General features: G+C 32.3%; 1 protein-coding gene across 1 annotated transcript; it reads left to right on the top strand.

Annotated features, from left to right (window-relative positions):
- Positions 1–4,721: 4,721 nt before the first annotated feature.
- LOC108688987 lies at positions 4,722–13,923 on the top strand. The gene is made up of 3 exons (XM_018195560.1): positions 4,722–5,432; positions 12,935–12,987; positions 13,704–13,923. The coding sequence occupies exons 1-3, from the start codon at positions 4,722–4,724 to the stop codon at positions 13,921–13,923; spliced, it is 984 nt and encodes a 327-aa protein (XP_018051049.1).
- The last annotated feature ends 3,736 nt before the right edge of the window (positions 13,924–17,659 follow it).

Below are 17,659 nucleotides of genomic sequence, written 5' to 3'. Positions count from 1 at the left end.
TCAAAGATTCCATGGGAGAATAGCAGTATTCTTATGAATAATTTGCCTGCGCTCTAACTCGGTATCATATATTCCATGTATAAAATACTATGAAAGCATAAAGAATGAAAAGAGTAATATGATATATAAAACACTTTGTCGTTAAAAATATTGCAAGTATTGTTAAATATATTTCATCGTTAATCTCTTTAAATTTCTTTGCAGCTTTAGAATTCCAGATATATCTCAGAAAATACTGAAGATCCTTTCAATTCTTTTCAATTTACAGATTGTTGATTTACAAATTGTTGATAATTAAAACCCTGATTTATAAGTCAAAATCAAATCAATATCGATTGATTTTTCGAAACCTATATTTTTTATTAATCTTCGAAAAAAATCGACATTTTATCAATGATGCATCGAGAAGATCGATGTTTTGCTAACGCTGCATCGATAAAATATCGATCTTCTTTCGAAGATCAATAGAAAATCTAGTAGATATCAAATAAAACAGTCCTAAAAATCGACTTTAAATCGATTTGTGAATCCGGGAATTGTTGAAAGTTTTCAACAAATATTCATTATTTTTAAATATTAATATTTGACTTGAAATTAAAATCATTAAATTGCATAAATAAATTAATTGTACATCAATTATTATGAAAGTAAGAAAATATAGAAAACAGTAGATTTGCAAAAGCAGCTTGTGTAATAGAATAATAGTAATTCACATAGTAATTCGAGCAACAAATGGCAATGCGACACTGCTATTATATAAAACACTTACACCGCAGCATTCCGTTTACTTTCCTCAAATTCACACGACAGAACGAAGTCGGGAATGGCATTCGCGAACATTTCCAGAATGTCGATATCGAAGAGACAGTCTAAAATGTCGGCCTCGGGCGGAACGACGTTTAAGATTTGACTTTCGCAGTGGGTATACATTCCTTCTGATAAAATTCACTCACTCTTCTTCAGTTCCTACACTTCCGTCGAATACTCGTTGCTGGAGAATGGGACGAAGGCCGCGATATATGAAGTAAAAAGAAGATTTGAACGATGAAGGAGAGCATGCTGATGATGAAAGAAAAAAGAGATAAAAGAGAATACGGGGTGAATTACAGGATGCGTGCTGTTTCCTTTTCTAGGTCGTCTCTACTCCGGATTTTTTCCCTAATGGTTTTCAAGAGCTTAGAAGAACTAGGTTATATGCATTTATTCTTTTATAAAAGCGAAGATAAAATCCTCCAATTTTTCTTTTTATATATATTGATCTTAGAATTTTTAAAATCAACAATACATTGATATATCAAAAATTAAACAGGTCATAATTATTAATACATCATATTATACATTGTATTATTAAATTTATACGTTATAAAAGAATTTTGGTAAAAAATATATTACAGTTTAAAATAATAATTTCGAAATATTGAGTGTTAGAATAAACATTAATTTAATTATTTAACATATATTCTCTAGTTTCTAAATTTTATTATCTTCAATTAATTTACAAAATAAAAATTAAAATACACATATTTAAAAGATATAAACAAAAATATTTAAATACAGAATAAAAATTAATTTATGTGAAGAATAAAATTTAAAAATTAATTATTTACATATGCAACTATATATAAAATTCATTAAAAAAATTGCAATAGATTGTAGCATATAGATTTTAGTTACATCATGGAAAATTATAGTTTGATATGTCTTTATATAGATATTTTGTTATAGTTTCTAAATATACAGTTAGTTATCTTCCCATAAATTCTACTCATTCTCTTTATATGCGTCACTTTGATGAAATATACTAAAAGTTCTCATAAATTTAAATTTAATATAAATGTAGCTTTTTGAAAAAAATATGTGTATGAAAAAATTAAAAAAAGATATATTTTTGCAAGATTTTTGCTTTCAGTCATTTATATTCAAACCAATTTTTATTTACGTCTGTATTATTTATCTATATTTATATATATATTTGATGTAACTAAAATTTTTGAACATTGGTTGTTGTTTTATTAAAAATATCTCGTTTTTTTACTTCAAACATAACACAATTTAAAAATGTAATTTTTTAGTTAAAATAAGCACTTCTTGAAGTTTTCAAAGAGTTTATAATACTTTCAAAGTGATCGATTTAGGTTGTGTCATATTTGTAAATAAAAAAGAGAATTTTCTACAGACAACATTTAAAATTAAAACTTTTGGTGATCAAAGTTTGAAAAAAATTGATTATTTTGAATTTAATCATTTTAGTAATAAAAATATATATATATAAACCTATTTTATATACATATAATACTATTTTACGATATAATCGTATAATACAAATCAGTATAATGTTTCGTCATACTTATAATCTTTCTACATCTTCTTTGATAACTTATTTAACCGTGAATAATGTGACATTTTTTCGCAATGTCGATACACATATCCCCGCGCGAAACAAATGTATTAACTGCGCGCATTCGTGTAAGGAAAAATAAAAAGATCTTTCGTGGCACGCATTTGCAACCCAAAACAGTACAAGCTGACACACGGTCGGCTCGCATATTCGCTGCGCTTAATGCATTAAACGGACGACTCGCCGCGGTCGCCTGCAATAGCTGCCACAATGGAATTCAATTTTCGCAAGCGTGGGCACGAATGGCCGTCGATAAAGAATGGATAGATCCGTCGTCCGACGAATGAAGGAAAGAGACCGACATAGGCTTTTAACAGGAGCCTCCACAGCTCCAGAGCCGCTTTGTTCCCGTTTTCCCCGCTAACCGTGTGCGAACCACCTTCCCCCTGCTTGCATCGGACTCCCTTCCCTCCTCACCCTCAGCTTACATGAACACCGCCAACTCTCCATGGCCGGGAGAATTCAGATAGCGGATACCGGATGCTATTATGCGCTACATATATATCCCGTGAACTTTACAGCCAGTAGACTGCGATACTCTGAGGAATTTACAGTCTGAAAGATATTGCCAAGCGATATACACATATACCGGTAGCACTTCGCTTTTCTACTCTAGGCTCTACATAGAGCAGAGATCGAATCGACGGAGGAAGGTCCCGTGGGATAAGGAGATGATTTCTGTCCTTAAGAGGGTTTACCTACGGCTGTGTTGAAATCTTTCGAGGCCTATCCTCTGCTCGTTCTCTCTCCCTCTCTCTCTCTCTCTCCCTCCCTCACACACACACACACACACACACACACACACACACACACACACACACACACACACACACACACCACACACACACACACACACACACACACACATATACATCTCTCTCTTGCTTCTGATTTTGTCTCTACATTTCTCACATCCTCATCGAGCGCACGTGCCAGAAAAGAAACACCATATAATGCCTGTCCAACTGTCATCCAACTTTTCTCTCTGCATATACCTTCGATCTTTCGCCTATACCGAGAATGCAACGGCGTTCCATTTCGAGCGATCCGTGGGCGGACGGATGGGAACAATCGTGAGCTTTTGTTTAATTCCGAGATTGCACCACGAGACACTCGTCTCGAATGTTGGTACGCGCAGATGGGACCTTGCGCGAGTTTTTCCTTCCACGTTTCATTAGAGAGGAGACACTCGATAGTCCGGGCGACTTCCTTGCGTAAATTTATCGTCTCGCTTGGAAAGTTTGATCGGGATTAAAATCACCGTGCGATCACGAGCGGAGTAATAGAGCGCGTTTGTTCTACTTGGCGAGAGTGTTTGAGGACGCGGTAATGGATACGGCGGCAATCTTGGGCACATTATTATAAAGAAAATTACGACAAAAAAAAAATAAAAAGCTTTCGTAATAGTTATAATTTTATTAAAACTTAAAAATTAAGGACTCTGCGCGAATTCCTAGAATAGTTAAATAATAAAACCTTGTTGTATCTATATTCAAACGACACTTTTTTAAAAGTTAATTTATAATTAGTAATTTCCAAATAATGACTAATGAAACAAAGTAATAAATGATAAAAGAATTTAGTCAACAATAATAATTTAGTTTTTAACAATAATCTGAAAGAAAAATTTAGTTAAAACTTTTATTAAATTCCGATACCAATTAAATAACGAATAACCGACTAACTACTGCATTTGCAATTAAAATTGAGAACACACACGTTTAACCCGCGCCTTCATAAAAATTTAAACTGAAAAGTTAGGAATGCTTAGTTTACATTGCGTATGTACATACAGGTCGAGAACACGGTATCGATTCTAGGTCACGTTTTACAAGTGGAAAATTTCTGTTGGGCAATTTTCCGAGCGAAATTTGAAAACAAACTTTTGTCCCGGTTACATGTTTTCCCGTTAAAGCGAGCGCTGATAGTGACCACCAACCTTTCCTCCATTACAGAAATTCTGGAGGAAGGATTCAACTGATACGTGTCTAAGCTGGGAATCCTGGAAAACTGTGCTACCGGCCAAAGGGCCGGTTAGAAACAGTACCTCTTCTTGTTCGTAAAGAGGATCAAGAAGTCTTATCGTACTTGCTACCTAGACGAAGAAAAAGAATCCAGAGAAGAGAAAGGAAACGGCAGAGTGGAAAGAAAAAAGGAAGGGAAACAGAAGACAGGAAATGTGATCGTAGCCCAGAAGATAAGTTAACTTGGAAATGTCGAGCATAGGCAAGAAGATGAAATCCCGGGCGAGATGTTCAAAAATCTCGTGATTGGTGTCAGTGCCTGACCGTGGTGGTAAGGTCGAGTACGGAGATCGATTGTGATGGCAAGAGTGAATGAATCGTTCGTGAGGTCGATCCTTCGAAACCTTTCGCTGATCCGCGAGCATCGGCATCTAGACGAGCCGCCTGGAGGAGAAGTGGCTACAAACGCCATCGATGTTGTCGCCACGATCGTGCAAGAGGAGAAGATGGCGGACTTTCTGGGCGATGCTCTTGCAGGGAATGATAGTGACGTTGATGGCGACGGATCCGGTTGGTTCAATGACTCGACGACCGCCACCTTCTCGACTCTGTCCGCCTCCTCGTCGTTCGCAGACTCCACGTCGTCGTACTCTACGAGCGTTGACAACTATACTGGTAGCGTATCCGACCTCTTCGCTTTCGACGACCTGAGTGATTACATCAATCGATTGAACTACAGTGTTCTCGTGAATCTGACGGCCTACTACGACGGCGGCACAGATCTGAATCTCAGTAGCGTTAATTGCACGTCGTCGATAGTCGCCGGAGGAACCGTTAGGCCGGGCGAGTGCGGGACTGCCGGCGTCGATGAGAAGTCTAACGCGAACAGCTGGTGGGCTCTGATACTCGTGATCGTGCCGTGTTTGACGCTCTTCGGTAACGTGCTCGTCATCCTAGCGGTAGTGAGAGAACGAGCATTGCAGACTGTCACTAACTACTTTATCGTCAGTTTGGCGGTCGCCGATCTCCTCGTAGCGGTGCTTGTTATGCCGTTCGCGGTCTACGTACTGGTAAGTCTTTGCAAAAATAACGCGAAGGGACATTCTGTCTTCACTTTGTCTCACTTCAATAGTTAAAATAGTTAACAGTAATTAAACACTTCGTAGTAAATGTATTACACAAAGAGACTTATACAGCACAGAAATACATAGCAATATTATTGCAGTGTTTGCTGAATATTGTAATATTGGTACAATATTGTAATGATCTGTGCTATATGGCAATTATATTCTAATCAAATATCACTGTTTTTTCAAATATCTCGAAATATCTTATTTCTCGATATTTTTTCTAGAAGAGTAATTCATTTCATTCTAGATATGTATGTAATGTACGCGTGTACTAAGAGAAAGACTTGTGATCGTTAAATCGCAAGTGCTTATTTCATAACGAGAAAATGTTACTTTGCTGATTGTCGTGTTCTAATTATACGAACACAAAGCGTATAGTTGTAAAGATATAACGCATGTATATATAATCCATATAAAATCCATTTATCGTTCATTAGATGAGTAAAAATTTTAGAGCGATATTTCTGACATAATCATATAAGACGTTCGAACGAAACTTAAAGACTTATCATTCAGCGCGGTTTTATTTCGCTAACGCAGTAGATGGAATTAATATTACTAATTATAGGTCATTGCACAATTTGTAAATAAGTTGAAAACTCCGGAGGGGCGGAGTCTCGCATCGATCGCGAATTTAGCTGTTAATTAGACGCTATACGTTACATAGCGTTTGCATGCACTCAATTACCGCCCTCATCTTCAAAGTACACGAGAAAAGGAAATTGAGTAGCGTTCGCTTTTAAACACTTTGATCTCGCTAATACTGAGGTGTCGATTAAAAAAGTGAGATTTTTCCCGTTAATCAAAAGAAAAAAATTAATCTTCGAAAATCGAAACAACAAAATGCAAATTTGCTATAAGTAATAGAATTTCGAACTTCTGCTTGTAATTCTAACTATGTAATAATTTTCAAGTTATATAGCCCGAACAAAAACAAAATCAAAAGTTCATTGCAGCGCTATTTGATTCTATAGATCATTGTGGTGGACCAGTTTGTTGATTATGCAAACGTGTTAGCTAATACAGCTGAATTCGCTAGCTGCAACCATTGAAAATATTGACACTGCATATAATGCATTTCATACGAGAAAGAATTCGAATGCTAAAAATTTATTCCTTACAATTTTCGCATTTACATAAATAATATTGACGTCCACAAAAATACTATCTTTGTGTATACAATTATCGAACAAAATGTACATTATTTGATCAACAATAGAAATACTTTTTAGAGTTAATGCGAGTATAAAAATTAATTAGTTGTTTTTTACTGAATAAAGATTAATTAATTAATTGTTAAATAATTTATTCACTTATATATAATAAATAAATAAATTATACAAGTAAATAAATTATTGTTAAAGTCAAAATTATTTTATCAAAAATTAAAAGTCAAATAAATTTTAAAAGATAATTATTGATTGACTGGAATTGTATTTGAAATATACTTATTATTATATAACTGTATTATATTATAATTAATATAATATATATTAAATACAGTAAAGCTCTGAATTAGCTGTATTGTTAATTTATAGCTCAATAAATTAATAATAAAACTCTAATTAAAGAGCAACAAATAGATAGTTCAAAAGATAAAGTATATGAAATCAGAGGACTTAAGTTTCACAAAAGAAATGTATATATAAATTTAAAATTCCAAGGGCTATAAATTGCAAGACGAAATGAAACTAAACTTCCAAGTCACGTTAGAGACTGAGATATTGCCAGTTATGATGTCACGTGGTGATAACGCATAATATGATAAAAGAAGGGGGAGATTATTTATAATAATCAAGGCGTTGAGAATGTTATAACACCGCGAATCATCTGTATTGAATTTAGCCAATGGACTCTTATTCAGTTTAATCACCAATTAAATACATGCTACGGCGACGGCGTTGGAATAGCTGCAGTTATAAAGATGACGTCGAAGCTAACCGCCATTTAGTCACGTCTATCAAACTTATAGTCGGAAACGGTTTTCGCCGACTCTAACATAATGTGCAGAAAATGCATCCACTCTTCTGTTTTTCTGGCATTGCAATAAACAAACGAAACAAAATGAAAAAAATTAATTAACACATCCGAGAAAATAAATGCGCAATAATAAATAAAAACAATCGTAAAGATAGAAATATGAGATCGAAAGAGTAAAACGGGGAAGTTAAATACGAAACAATAAAATTGAACGATATAAAAATAAAAAAAAAGACCATTGATTACGAAATCAGTTTGAAAGGTTAAAGGTCTGCTGCGAGCTAAACGCAAACAGAGGTGTGATGTAATTAAATGTGTAAATATTTAAAACAAACGACAAAAGATCAATACATATATAATGTAAATGTGTATAGAAACATATATGCAGTTTGGATCCATATATCAGTAATAAATCAATGACTATAGAATTAAATGTAATATTAATTAAAATATTTAATCCAAAAGATTTTTACTTGATAAAATTAAAATTTCATTTAAAGAGCAAGTTACAATTAAATTTTCTTTTAAAAATTCAATGTGATACATTTAGATAATAAAAATAATATTAAAAAATATAAAAAAGTTAAATTATTTATCTTCTAAGATCGCAGTACAGTGTATTTTTTGTAATCGCAATATTATGTTAGAATTTGAATTCTAAGATAAAACACATGGTTCAGAATTGCACCAGACTTTCGTTTCAATCGTTAGCAGGCCATTTGCTTATCCCGGCACGTTTCATATAGATTACATCGCACGTCTACACGTGATCTTATTTTAAACTCGTCAACGGTAGAAGATGCGTTTCGTTCCCGATGCACGTCTTTACAAACGCGGAACTGAAATGAGGAAGAAGTGGAGATGCGGAGAAAACACGAAAACAAATGGCAATTTTTTAAAAATAGAAAATCCCGATGCGTGGTCTCATAAACTCGGGACAACTGACCCGATCTCGATCCACGATCTCGATTTCGGCAATATGGTACACGCCGACCGAATTGAACGAGGCAAAAGTGCGATCGGTCAATTAAAGACTACGTCCATAACATCCCGATGTGAACGCTCGTCAATGCAGTTTTCAGAGCATGCCTGGACGCGTCCCACATTTTCTGCGGCACGCAGCTTCATCGTGATTGTACGTGCGCGCGTGTATGTGTATTTTGGGTGGAATTGTCGACAAAGATAGATTGCTAAAAAAATCCGAAGTGAAATTTGCTTTCTGCACTGCAGTACAGAATATACGAGTATTTTTCCTGATTAAACTCTTTCAATAATTCTGTTAAATCAATAATAATAAGTCAGCAGCATGAAAACCTACGACGGATGAAAATTCGTCTATTTGCAGTTATATGTCTCATATCGATACAATTTATAATGGGATGGTTATTTATACGGATAAGAAAAATTACGGCATTAATTGCATGAAAACTGAAGATGATCAATTCAAAAGAATCAAATTGACAAGCTAGCAACATAAGCGGTCGAAATGTAATCAAATTTTGTTTGATGTGAAATTAATTGTGATGTAACCTTTTTAATTTTAATTTAAAATACTGTATGGATAATGTATAACAGAAAAGTCGAAACATAATCTATATGTTATTATTATAAGATATAAATTTATAAAATTGTTTACGTATAAAACATTTAGCATAAATTTTCATGCTCTTGATTTATTATATTAATGATTTAATTATAAAGATTTTATTTCTTTTGAATTTTGTTAAAATTGTTTTATAATAAAATTTGAATTTACTAAAAATTTTACTTCATAATATGACTTTAGAATTTTATTTTATACGAACAGTTAGTTATTAAACATTTAATAGAATATTATGCAACTTCTACGTTGATAGAGTTTCGCGCTCACTCAATAAGCATCTCATATCACTGTACCAGAGTTAAATAATGACTTCGACCAAATAATTTGCTGGTTTCGAGATTGAGTTAGCACAAACTGTAACTACAAGTTCCACAAAATTAACAAAGACCCATGTAATATAACTGGATGCTGTATTTAGTGGAAGTTCACGACCGTAATCAATAAATTTCTAATGGTCAGTGGAGATCTCTCCTTAATTTTGCAACGGATGGCACATGAGTATCCCGTTTTAATTACACCTTAAATAATCCCATTTTCCGCTCTCGTATCCTTGACATCCGGCCGAATGGCGATCAGCACCGCGCCAGAATACATCGGTATGATAAAATCAAGGTGCAGCTTCACCTAAGTGCAAACATGGTGGAACGTGCCGAGATCGTCCTTCGGCCGCTTAAATGGTCGTTCCGGGCGAATCTCGCATTAAACGATTTACTAGCACGGCATATATGCGCCACGAAAGTGTCGTTGTTGGGTTCGGGGCACTTTACCCTCTTCGCAGTATGCTCAGTGGCAGTGTCATCTTCTCTTTAAACGGTGAGTGAAAAATGGTTGCTTTCACCGCGTTTGCACTTCGAATTCCTTCAGCTGCTTCCGCGATGATATTCCGCGAAGTCTTCGCAGCTAAGTCGTAAGTTACGATCTTCTATGCTTAAACAATCTTGTCATACGGAATACGCTAAAAGAAAGTTTGATATTTCTTTCCTAAAAAGAGGATCAGTTCTAAAGTATAACTTTTATAAGTATATTAAAGTTATAAAGATGATTACATTACAGAGAAATATAAAGAAATTTGAATTATTCTTATCGAAAATTTCAACTTCATTTCAATTTCATTTTTTTTATTCTATTTTGTCAATAATTCGTTCAATAAATATCTTTTCTAATAGTTGAGATATACAATTTATATATAAATTTATCGTTTTAATTGTATTTTATTTTTTATATACTTTTATTTTACATTTTAAATATATCAAGTATTTAAATGTTATTGAAAGGACATTATCGAAAAATTAAATTTATTTTTCTCAATTAGTAGTAATATTTGTTCTATTATTATTATTTTACCTTTACAATTCTGTTGTGTTTATCTTTTAAATTCAAGAAAAAGGAAGTAACAATAAGGAACTCTCGCGTATTATATGCAGAGCGTGTCGTATTCTTGTTAAACTCACAGTCTTAATAACTCCTCCCATTATCTTTCCTACTGAATGGCGTTACTCTTTTACGGCTTTCGTGTAATGTCGTAAGTTTCCGTTCTCTATATAATGTGAAAAATGACGATGCTCGCGCGCAACGCGTTTATGTCCCGAATTCCGCGAGATACTCGCGTTCTTAGTGAGCGAGACCGTTACCAGTTTCCAGCTGATAGCGCCGGGAACTCACGTTCCCGCCATTGTTGCAGGACAGACTGAATCGCAGGCATCGACACGAAGTTTTCTCGTATTTATTTTTATTTCGCAATCGCGCACACCTGACTCAATATTTTATAGCGTTGACGCTGTTTTTATAGCGGTTTCCCGGATATCGCGGTTACTCTTTGCGTTAACGAGCACAACGTGCAAATTGTGCAGTTCTGCCAACGACGCAAAGAAGTTAGTGTGTCCACGGGAGTTGGGCTTCACCACAGTACCTCACATGAAATAATGAATATCTCTCGTCGCAAAAAAGGTAAACGCGCATTGCGTATGCAAATGCATTTAGCGACACGTTTACATATTTCTCGAAAAACTTATTATTTTTTATGAAGAGAACTTGTTTCTACACAATTCTACGAATTTAGTTAAATTTCAAAAAATTTTTCACATTAAAATTGAAAATATACAACCAACAAAAGATTAATCTATCGTAAAATGTAAACCAATCATATTTTTTCGTACGATATCAAAATTGTATCTTATTTCTATTTTTTTAAACAATGTTTTTTATTTATTTTTTATAACAATTAATGATATTTATAGAGATATTTGCTAACAAGGCAAAAATACACTTCTCCACTTACCATTAAATGATATTAATAATATTTATAATATCGCTTATGACAACAGAAAAGAGAATCTCCGCAATCGCAAAATCATATGTCAACGTTACATATTTTCGTGTATAAATTACTATAAATATCGGTTAGAAATAACGAAATCGTGACGTCACTAATTTTGCACACAGACGGGCTTTATGTATTCGTTATTACAAACGTCACGAGCAAAAATCAGATTTTTCGCGACGAGCCAGTAACTTCATATCTCTCTGCAAGGATTTATACGGCTTGGTATTCATTCATTCTCACCAATTTGCTTTCAGTCATTTAAGCGCACAAAATTTAAAGCTCCGCATATTTCAGCAGGAAATTTTCACCGTTTTCAAACGAGATATAGGTTAAAGTGCGCTTCACTTCTATTTTGATAGGTTTTGTTTGACGAATGATGAAACCGTTCCCTATATTGGAATTATACTCATGATATGCATTATACAAATAAATATAGAAATAAAATCAAAATTAGTAAGACTACAAACATCATTAATGTTTTCAAAAGTTTAATCGTCACATATACATTTAATAATGACTACTGTAGCATAAATTAAATTATAAAAGATTTATGTTCCGTGTAAATTTAATAATGTAATAAATTTATCGTAACTGTATTATCATACAGAGAATATTGTACGAATGAACTTTTCCCAGTATTTGCATAATAAATATGTAAATGAGTAATATGTATTTTTCTCGCATTTGTTTTACATTTTTGAACAAATGAATTTTGGTTTCACGAAAATAATTATGCAAAAAGATAACGATACAATTATTAATGGAGTTATCATGTAGTAACAAATAATAGAATAAAAAATATATACGCAAGTTATAATTTTGTTATTTTGAATATTTTTAGTAGTAATATTTAACTTGAATTTATTAATGTTTTAATAATTAAAATAATAAAATGCAAAAAATAAAAAGTTCTCATTGCAACATTTTCCTACAATCAACGTAACCGATATCACACACACACACACACACACACACACGCGCGCGCGCGCGCACAAAACGTGATATTTTTTTAGAATAATTATAGCTTGTGGAATACTCAAGAGCTTAAAAACTTAAAAATAGTTTTCATAATGAAATTCAGTCTGAAAAGATTAAGAGGGTCATTATATTTAATTAGTAAGAAAGGATTATTTTAAGAAGAATTTTTTTTTATTTTATTTAAAAACATTATTCATTTCTCGAAACTAAAGCAGTAATTGTCATCTTTAAAAATGTTAATAATTTTAAACAATATTACTATCTAATTTGTAACTAAATCTCAAATTGAATAAGATGTCATTAAAATAAATTTCAAATTAAATAGAAGATGATGTTATTTATTTTTCTTTCTAAAACTCGATTGACAAAATTTTCTTGTAATGTAGTAAACATTGATAATCTTTGTTAAGTAAAGATAAAATTAGATAAGGAATTCCGAAGCCTAAGAATTTTAGCAACACATCGTATGTATTTTTGGGAAGAAATTCGTTCAGTCATGGCCATTAATTTCCAAGCACTTGAGCATGCAAATTTAGCCCGTCATGTATTTCCGTATAGTATTTCGATCCCATTCGAATGCAAGGAGAAGTAAAGAACGTGCCTTTACTGCGGTACGTAACTGATTCGTTTTAGTATAATCCGGTTACTTCACGTTGTAGTAAGGAGGTGAGAAATGCGCGCGGTACAAAAGACGGTAAGAGTAATAAACCATGCATCTAACGCGTTGCATTTCCATTACACAAAGGTCCATTAAATTTTTTTATACGTCGGTTAAAGAAAGGAATTGAATCAAGATGAGATTTACAGGTTTGATTATTTTACGTAACATCAGGAATTCGATACAAATTCATTACATATTCGTTTCACTACTCAAAGTATAAAACGAAATCTTTACATTATTCATGATATATTTTTACACAGTAAATTCATACCAATTATTAATTCTTTTATTATATATGTATTATAAAATGTATCTTGACTTTCCATATTAATGTGATCAATTCTTTTCATAAAAACACCTAACATTATTTTTATATTATAAGTTAATATTAAAATTTATATTTTAATAACTCATAATACTTATTACAGTATATTTGCATGTAATAAGCTATTATTAAAATTAGCATAAAATAGAAAATAGAGCAACTGTTTAAAACAAAAGATAAAGAGTGTAGTAAATTTGTCTTCGAAATAATTCCCTAATCATTACTTACACTATCGTAATCTTTCTCCCATTAACATATGGGGATGAACGCGAAGATGCATCGCTGAGAGATGTCGATCGAAACGAGAACTGTGGCATGCAGGAATATCGCAATTTCGGCAGAACACGTGCTACTACTACAACGGTTAGAGAAGAGAAGGGCACAAGCGTAGAGTGCTTCTGGCAGGTTTTGTCGAGGAGTGCTGGCGTGACCGCGAGTAATTTCGAACGACGTCTCCCCTTCAACCGCTCGCCCGCTTGGATCGTGGGTGGCCCCAGCACCCTAGTTGTCTCATCGACTGGAAGAAGCACGGCAAGATCGCTAGGGCAAGGTCTATGTTAATAACGCGGATCACTTCATCGCATGCATGCTTATTATTTAGCTGTGCCAGCCTGGTTTTAATTCGTGCTGGCTACACACACCGCCGGCAAGTGCTGCAAGCATGAATATTAATGATCGCAGCACGGAATGGTCACTTTTCTTCTGGAAATAGTTGCTCCTGACCGAAGGAGCAACGCCGGAAGAACGCTCGTCCTTGAAAAGGCATTTGATTGTCTTTCACTTGTCGACTAACCTTGACTCTTAAAGGCTCTTGAATCTTAAGGCACGCTACTATGTTTCGATCCATTGATGCCACTGAACATTCTCATTTTGCAGGGATTTAATTAACTTAGTACATACACGATGATTTTCTGGTCCTTTATTACTTACGATGGTTATTCCGGAATAATTTTCATCATACAAAATTAAGTAAATCTTACATATACTTTAACATCTTTAGAAAGTATTTGTAAGATTTCTTTACAAAAAATTGTAATATAAATGTTGTAACTAATTACTTGATGCTCTTAGTTTTTCAAAAATAAAAAGAACATACAGGAATGATCCAATTATATGTATATACTAAGAATTAATTACATATTTCAATTTTTTCGATTGCACTTGTAATAAGGATTGATATCTATTATTAAAAATTAGGAGTTTGAGGAAATAATGAAACTTCGATAATTTGGAGAAAGAATTTACAATTTTATCGTGTACTTTGTTCAATGAACAATAATCAACAATAGCTAGGAAACATTCCTTTTTTTTTACTTGCACTCCAATGCATCGAAGAATTATACATTCAGAAATACGTAACGAGCTGAATTCGTTCCTGGAAATAAATTATAGTTGTGACTGAATAAAATCTCTATAAAAATATGTGTTTCAAAAATTTGTCAAAATGTGTCAAAAAATTTTCGCAATATAATTATCGCGCCTATAATTATCAAATTTCATTTTTGCTAAAAGATATATTAAAATATTATAAATAGTTATTGTACTACAAAAAATAATAAATACAATAAATATAATTATTAATATTCATTAATATTGTAAAAAATAATTAGTTTGAAGAATAAAAATAATAAACTAAGTCTTTTATATCCAACTACGATTGAATTTTATTTTAATTAATTTAATTTTAATAATATCTTAAGTGAAAGTCGATGCAAGTAAAGGATTTATTGTATCCTCAATTAATTGCTGTGCAGATTACTTAATAATTGCGGTACTTTTGCCTAATTTATCACTTGAGCTATTAACATGTCTCTTCTCGTTAGCAAGTTCTTTCCTTTATTATAAACTGAAGTTCTTAGATCACTTTATGTAAGTCATAAATTACTTAACAAAATTGTTAATTAACAATTTTCCTCTGACGTGCCTGACGCACGTGATTTGCAAACATGTATGTAGTTATATTGAGAAATAGACCATTGCGTGATTGTTTAAATTTACACGAACATTTCTGTTAGCTTTAACTTTATTAATCTTTTTTGTTGCGAAGCAGCTTGTATCGATTAAACTTTCTATTCTTGATGATTCATTATATTTATTTTCAGCGTTATTGTTACGTGTTGTAACAAAACTGCTCGAAACACAACTTTTGCTTGTAGTTTATTTTATCCAGTCTTTTAAGATTATTTAATAAAAGGAGCAATATATATTTACTTATTTATTCATATTAAAATATAATATTAAAAAATGTATATTTATATATGAATATATTTATATATGAAGAACGTACATTTTACAAAGGAAGTATTTATGTATTCAATATTCTACCTGATGTTATACTGCACAAATTCTTTATGCAATTATATCTTAAATAACTTACATTGCTTAAAAGCATTCGTTGAAACAAATATAGCTTTCAAAATCTTATGTTTTAAATTGTATTGCAAGCTTTCAAGTAACATGAATTATCTGTGATATAATGCTTAATACTCTTTCCAAACGTTTTATAAGCTGCTTCAAAAATAAATAACATCATACTGTTCTGAAATATGAATATAGAAGTCTCATGAAAGTTTTCCTTATAAACTAAATGTAATTTAAATGACTTTTTACTAAATTAAAATCGATGTAATGAATTTTAAGATATTCATAAAATGTATATCAAATAAGATACCTGTAAGATAAATTTATAAAAAGATTTCATCTTTAAGAGAGAAGCTAGCAAAACATTTACATAATTTTATTAATTTTATTATACGTAGTAGCTGCGAATAATTTCCGCTCCTCATAATTAAGTGCATAAAATATGAAGAAAGATCTTTTTCTTGTTATACACTGTAGAGTAATTTTATCGGGAAATATCAAACTTGCGAGCTCATAATGTTCCTGCTTTTCTTCCGCGCACAAAAATAAATCACTAACTCGTTGAAGTACGTGCATGTAAGTAACGGCCCAGGATGAGTGTGAAATTCGACAGCGTACGTTTCAACGACTCATGTAGCTCACTCTATGAAGAATGCACACAACGCGAGGAAAACCATTCACAAGATTAAGAGCGCGACTGTACGATTTTCCTGCGCGGGCATTTCTCATAGTGTGGGCATCCAAGTTAAAGCTTTCGAAGTGAATTAGATTCCTAAGAGCGATTCTCTTTCGTTGATTTTCCCGAAAGCTAGTATTTTAGGAACGTGCAATTATATAAGTATAATGAAATGTGTCATGTGAATGCTGTTTTGAACTATTTCAAGATTTTCCGTGAGTGATTAATAGGATTTGAATTTTGCTAAGAAATTTGTTAAATTCGAATTGAAATATTTTCGATAAGTTTCAAAGAATGCTGTGAAAAAAAATATTGTATTTGTGCTTTTTCTATTTTCGACTAAACGTCACCAGGGAGAATAAAATTAATTTATTTATTTGTACAAATTAATTTACTTGTACATAAGTATTTTAATTTAGAAAAATTCGTCTATTTATTTCTCGCATTTGAAAGGAAACAAATTTTTTGTATCGTCTTGCGAAAGTAATAAAAATATAAAACAGTAAGATCGATCAAAATCGCGGATAACATCTTAAATGTGACATTAATTATATTTAAGCGTCAAAACGACCTTAATTAGTAGCATTCAAATAATGTTTTAGGTCGTATATATTAATATCAAAATGGCTCGCGTGACACCTTCGATTAGTTACTCTTACTTGTCATCAAAGTCCCATTAATCTCACCGCTTATGATGAAATAAGCTCGCGAAGTAAACTTCCCAAATGAGAGTCACAAGAGGAAGAGAATTAAATGTACTTTGGATCAAGTTCAAGATCGTTCGTTTGCGCATAATATGCTATCAAAAAAAAAGAGAAAGAGAATAAAAAATCTTATTACAAATGAATCTTATTACTTAAATGAATCTTATTACATCTTCCAAATTCACATAATTCACATTATCTGCATTCTCGTCGATGCAGTGATATCTCTTTCGGTGGCAATCACGATGAATTTTAACTAGAAATGTTCAAAAAACTTGTCACAATAGAATGAACCTCTATAAAAGATTAAATAAAGATTAAATAAAAATTAACAAAATAGTAGTTATTATAACTGCAGCTTTATTAACAAAAAAAACTCAATTTTTTAGTTTTTTACACTAAAAAATTAATATTTTTTGAAATAAAATATTTAATATTTTCGAAATAAAATATTTCAACAAGGTTCTCTGTAGATCATTCAATAGCGGCAAGCCTCTTGAAAATTTTTAGCTAAATTCACCATGATTGGACCACGAGAGTAGAAATATTCACTACA

Source organism: Atta colombica, unplaced genomic scaffold (assembly GCF_001594045.1).
Source record: "Atta colombica isolate Treedump-2 unplaced genomic scaffold, Acol1.0 scaffold252, whole genome shotgun sequence".
Classification (NCBI taxonomy): domain Eukaryota; kingdom Metazoa; phylum Arthropoda; class Insecta; order Hymenoptera; family Formicidae; genus Atta; species Atta colombica.
The sequence above is the reverse complement of the archived record's forward strand: the minus strand, read 5'-3'. Positions and strand labels throughout refer to the sequence as shown.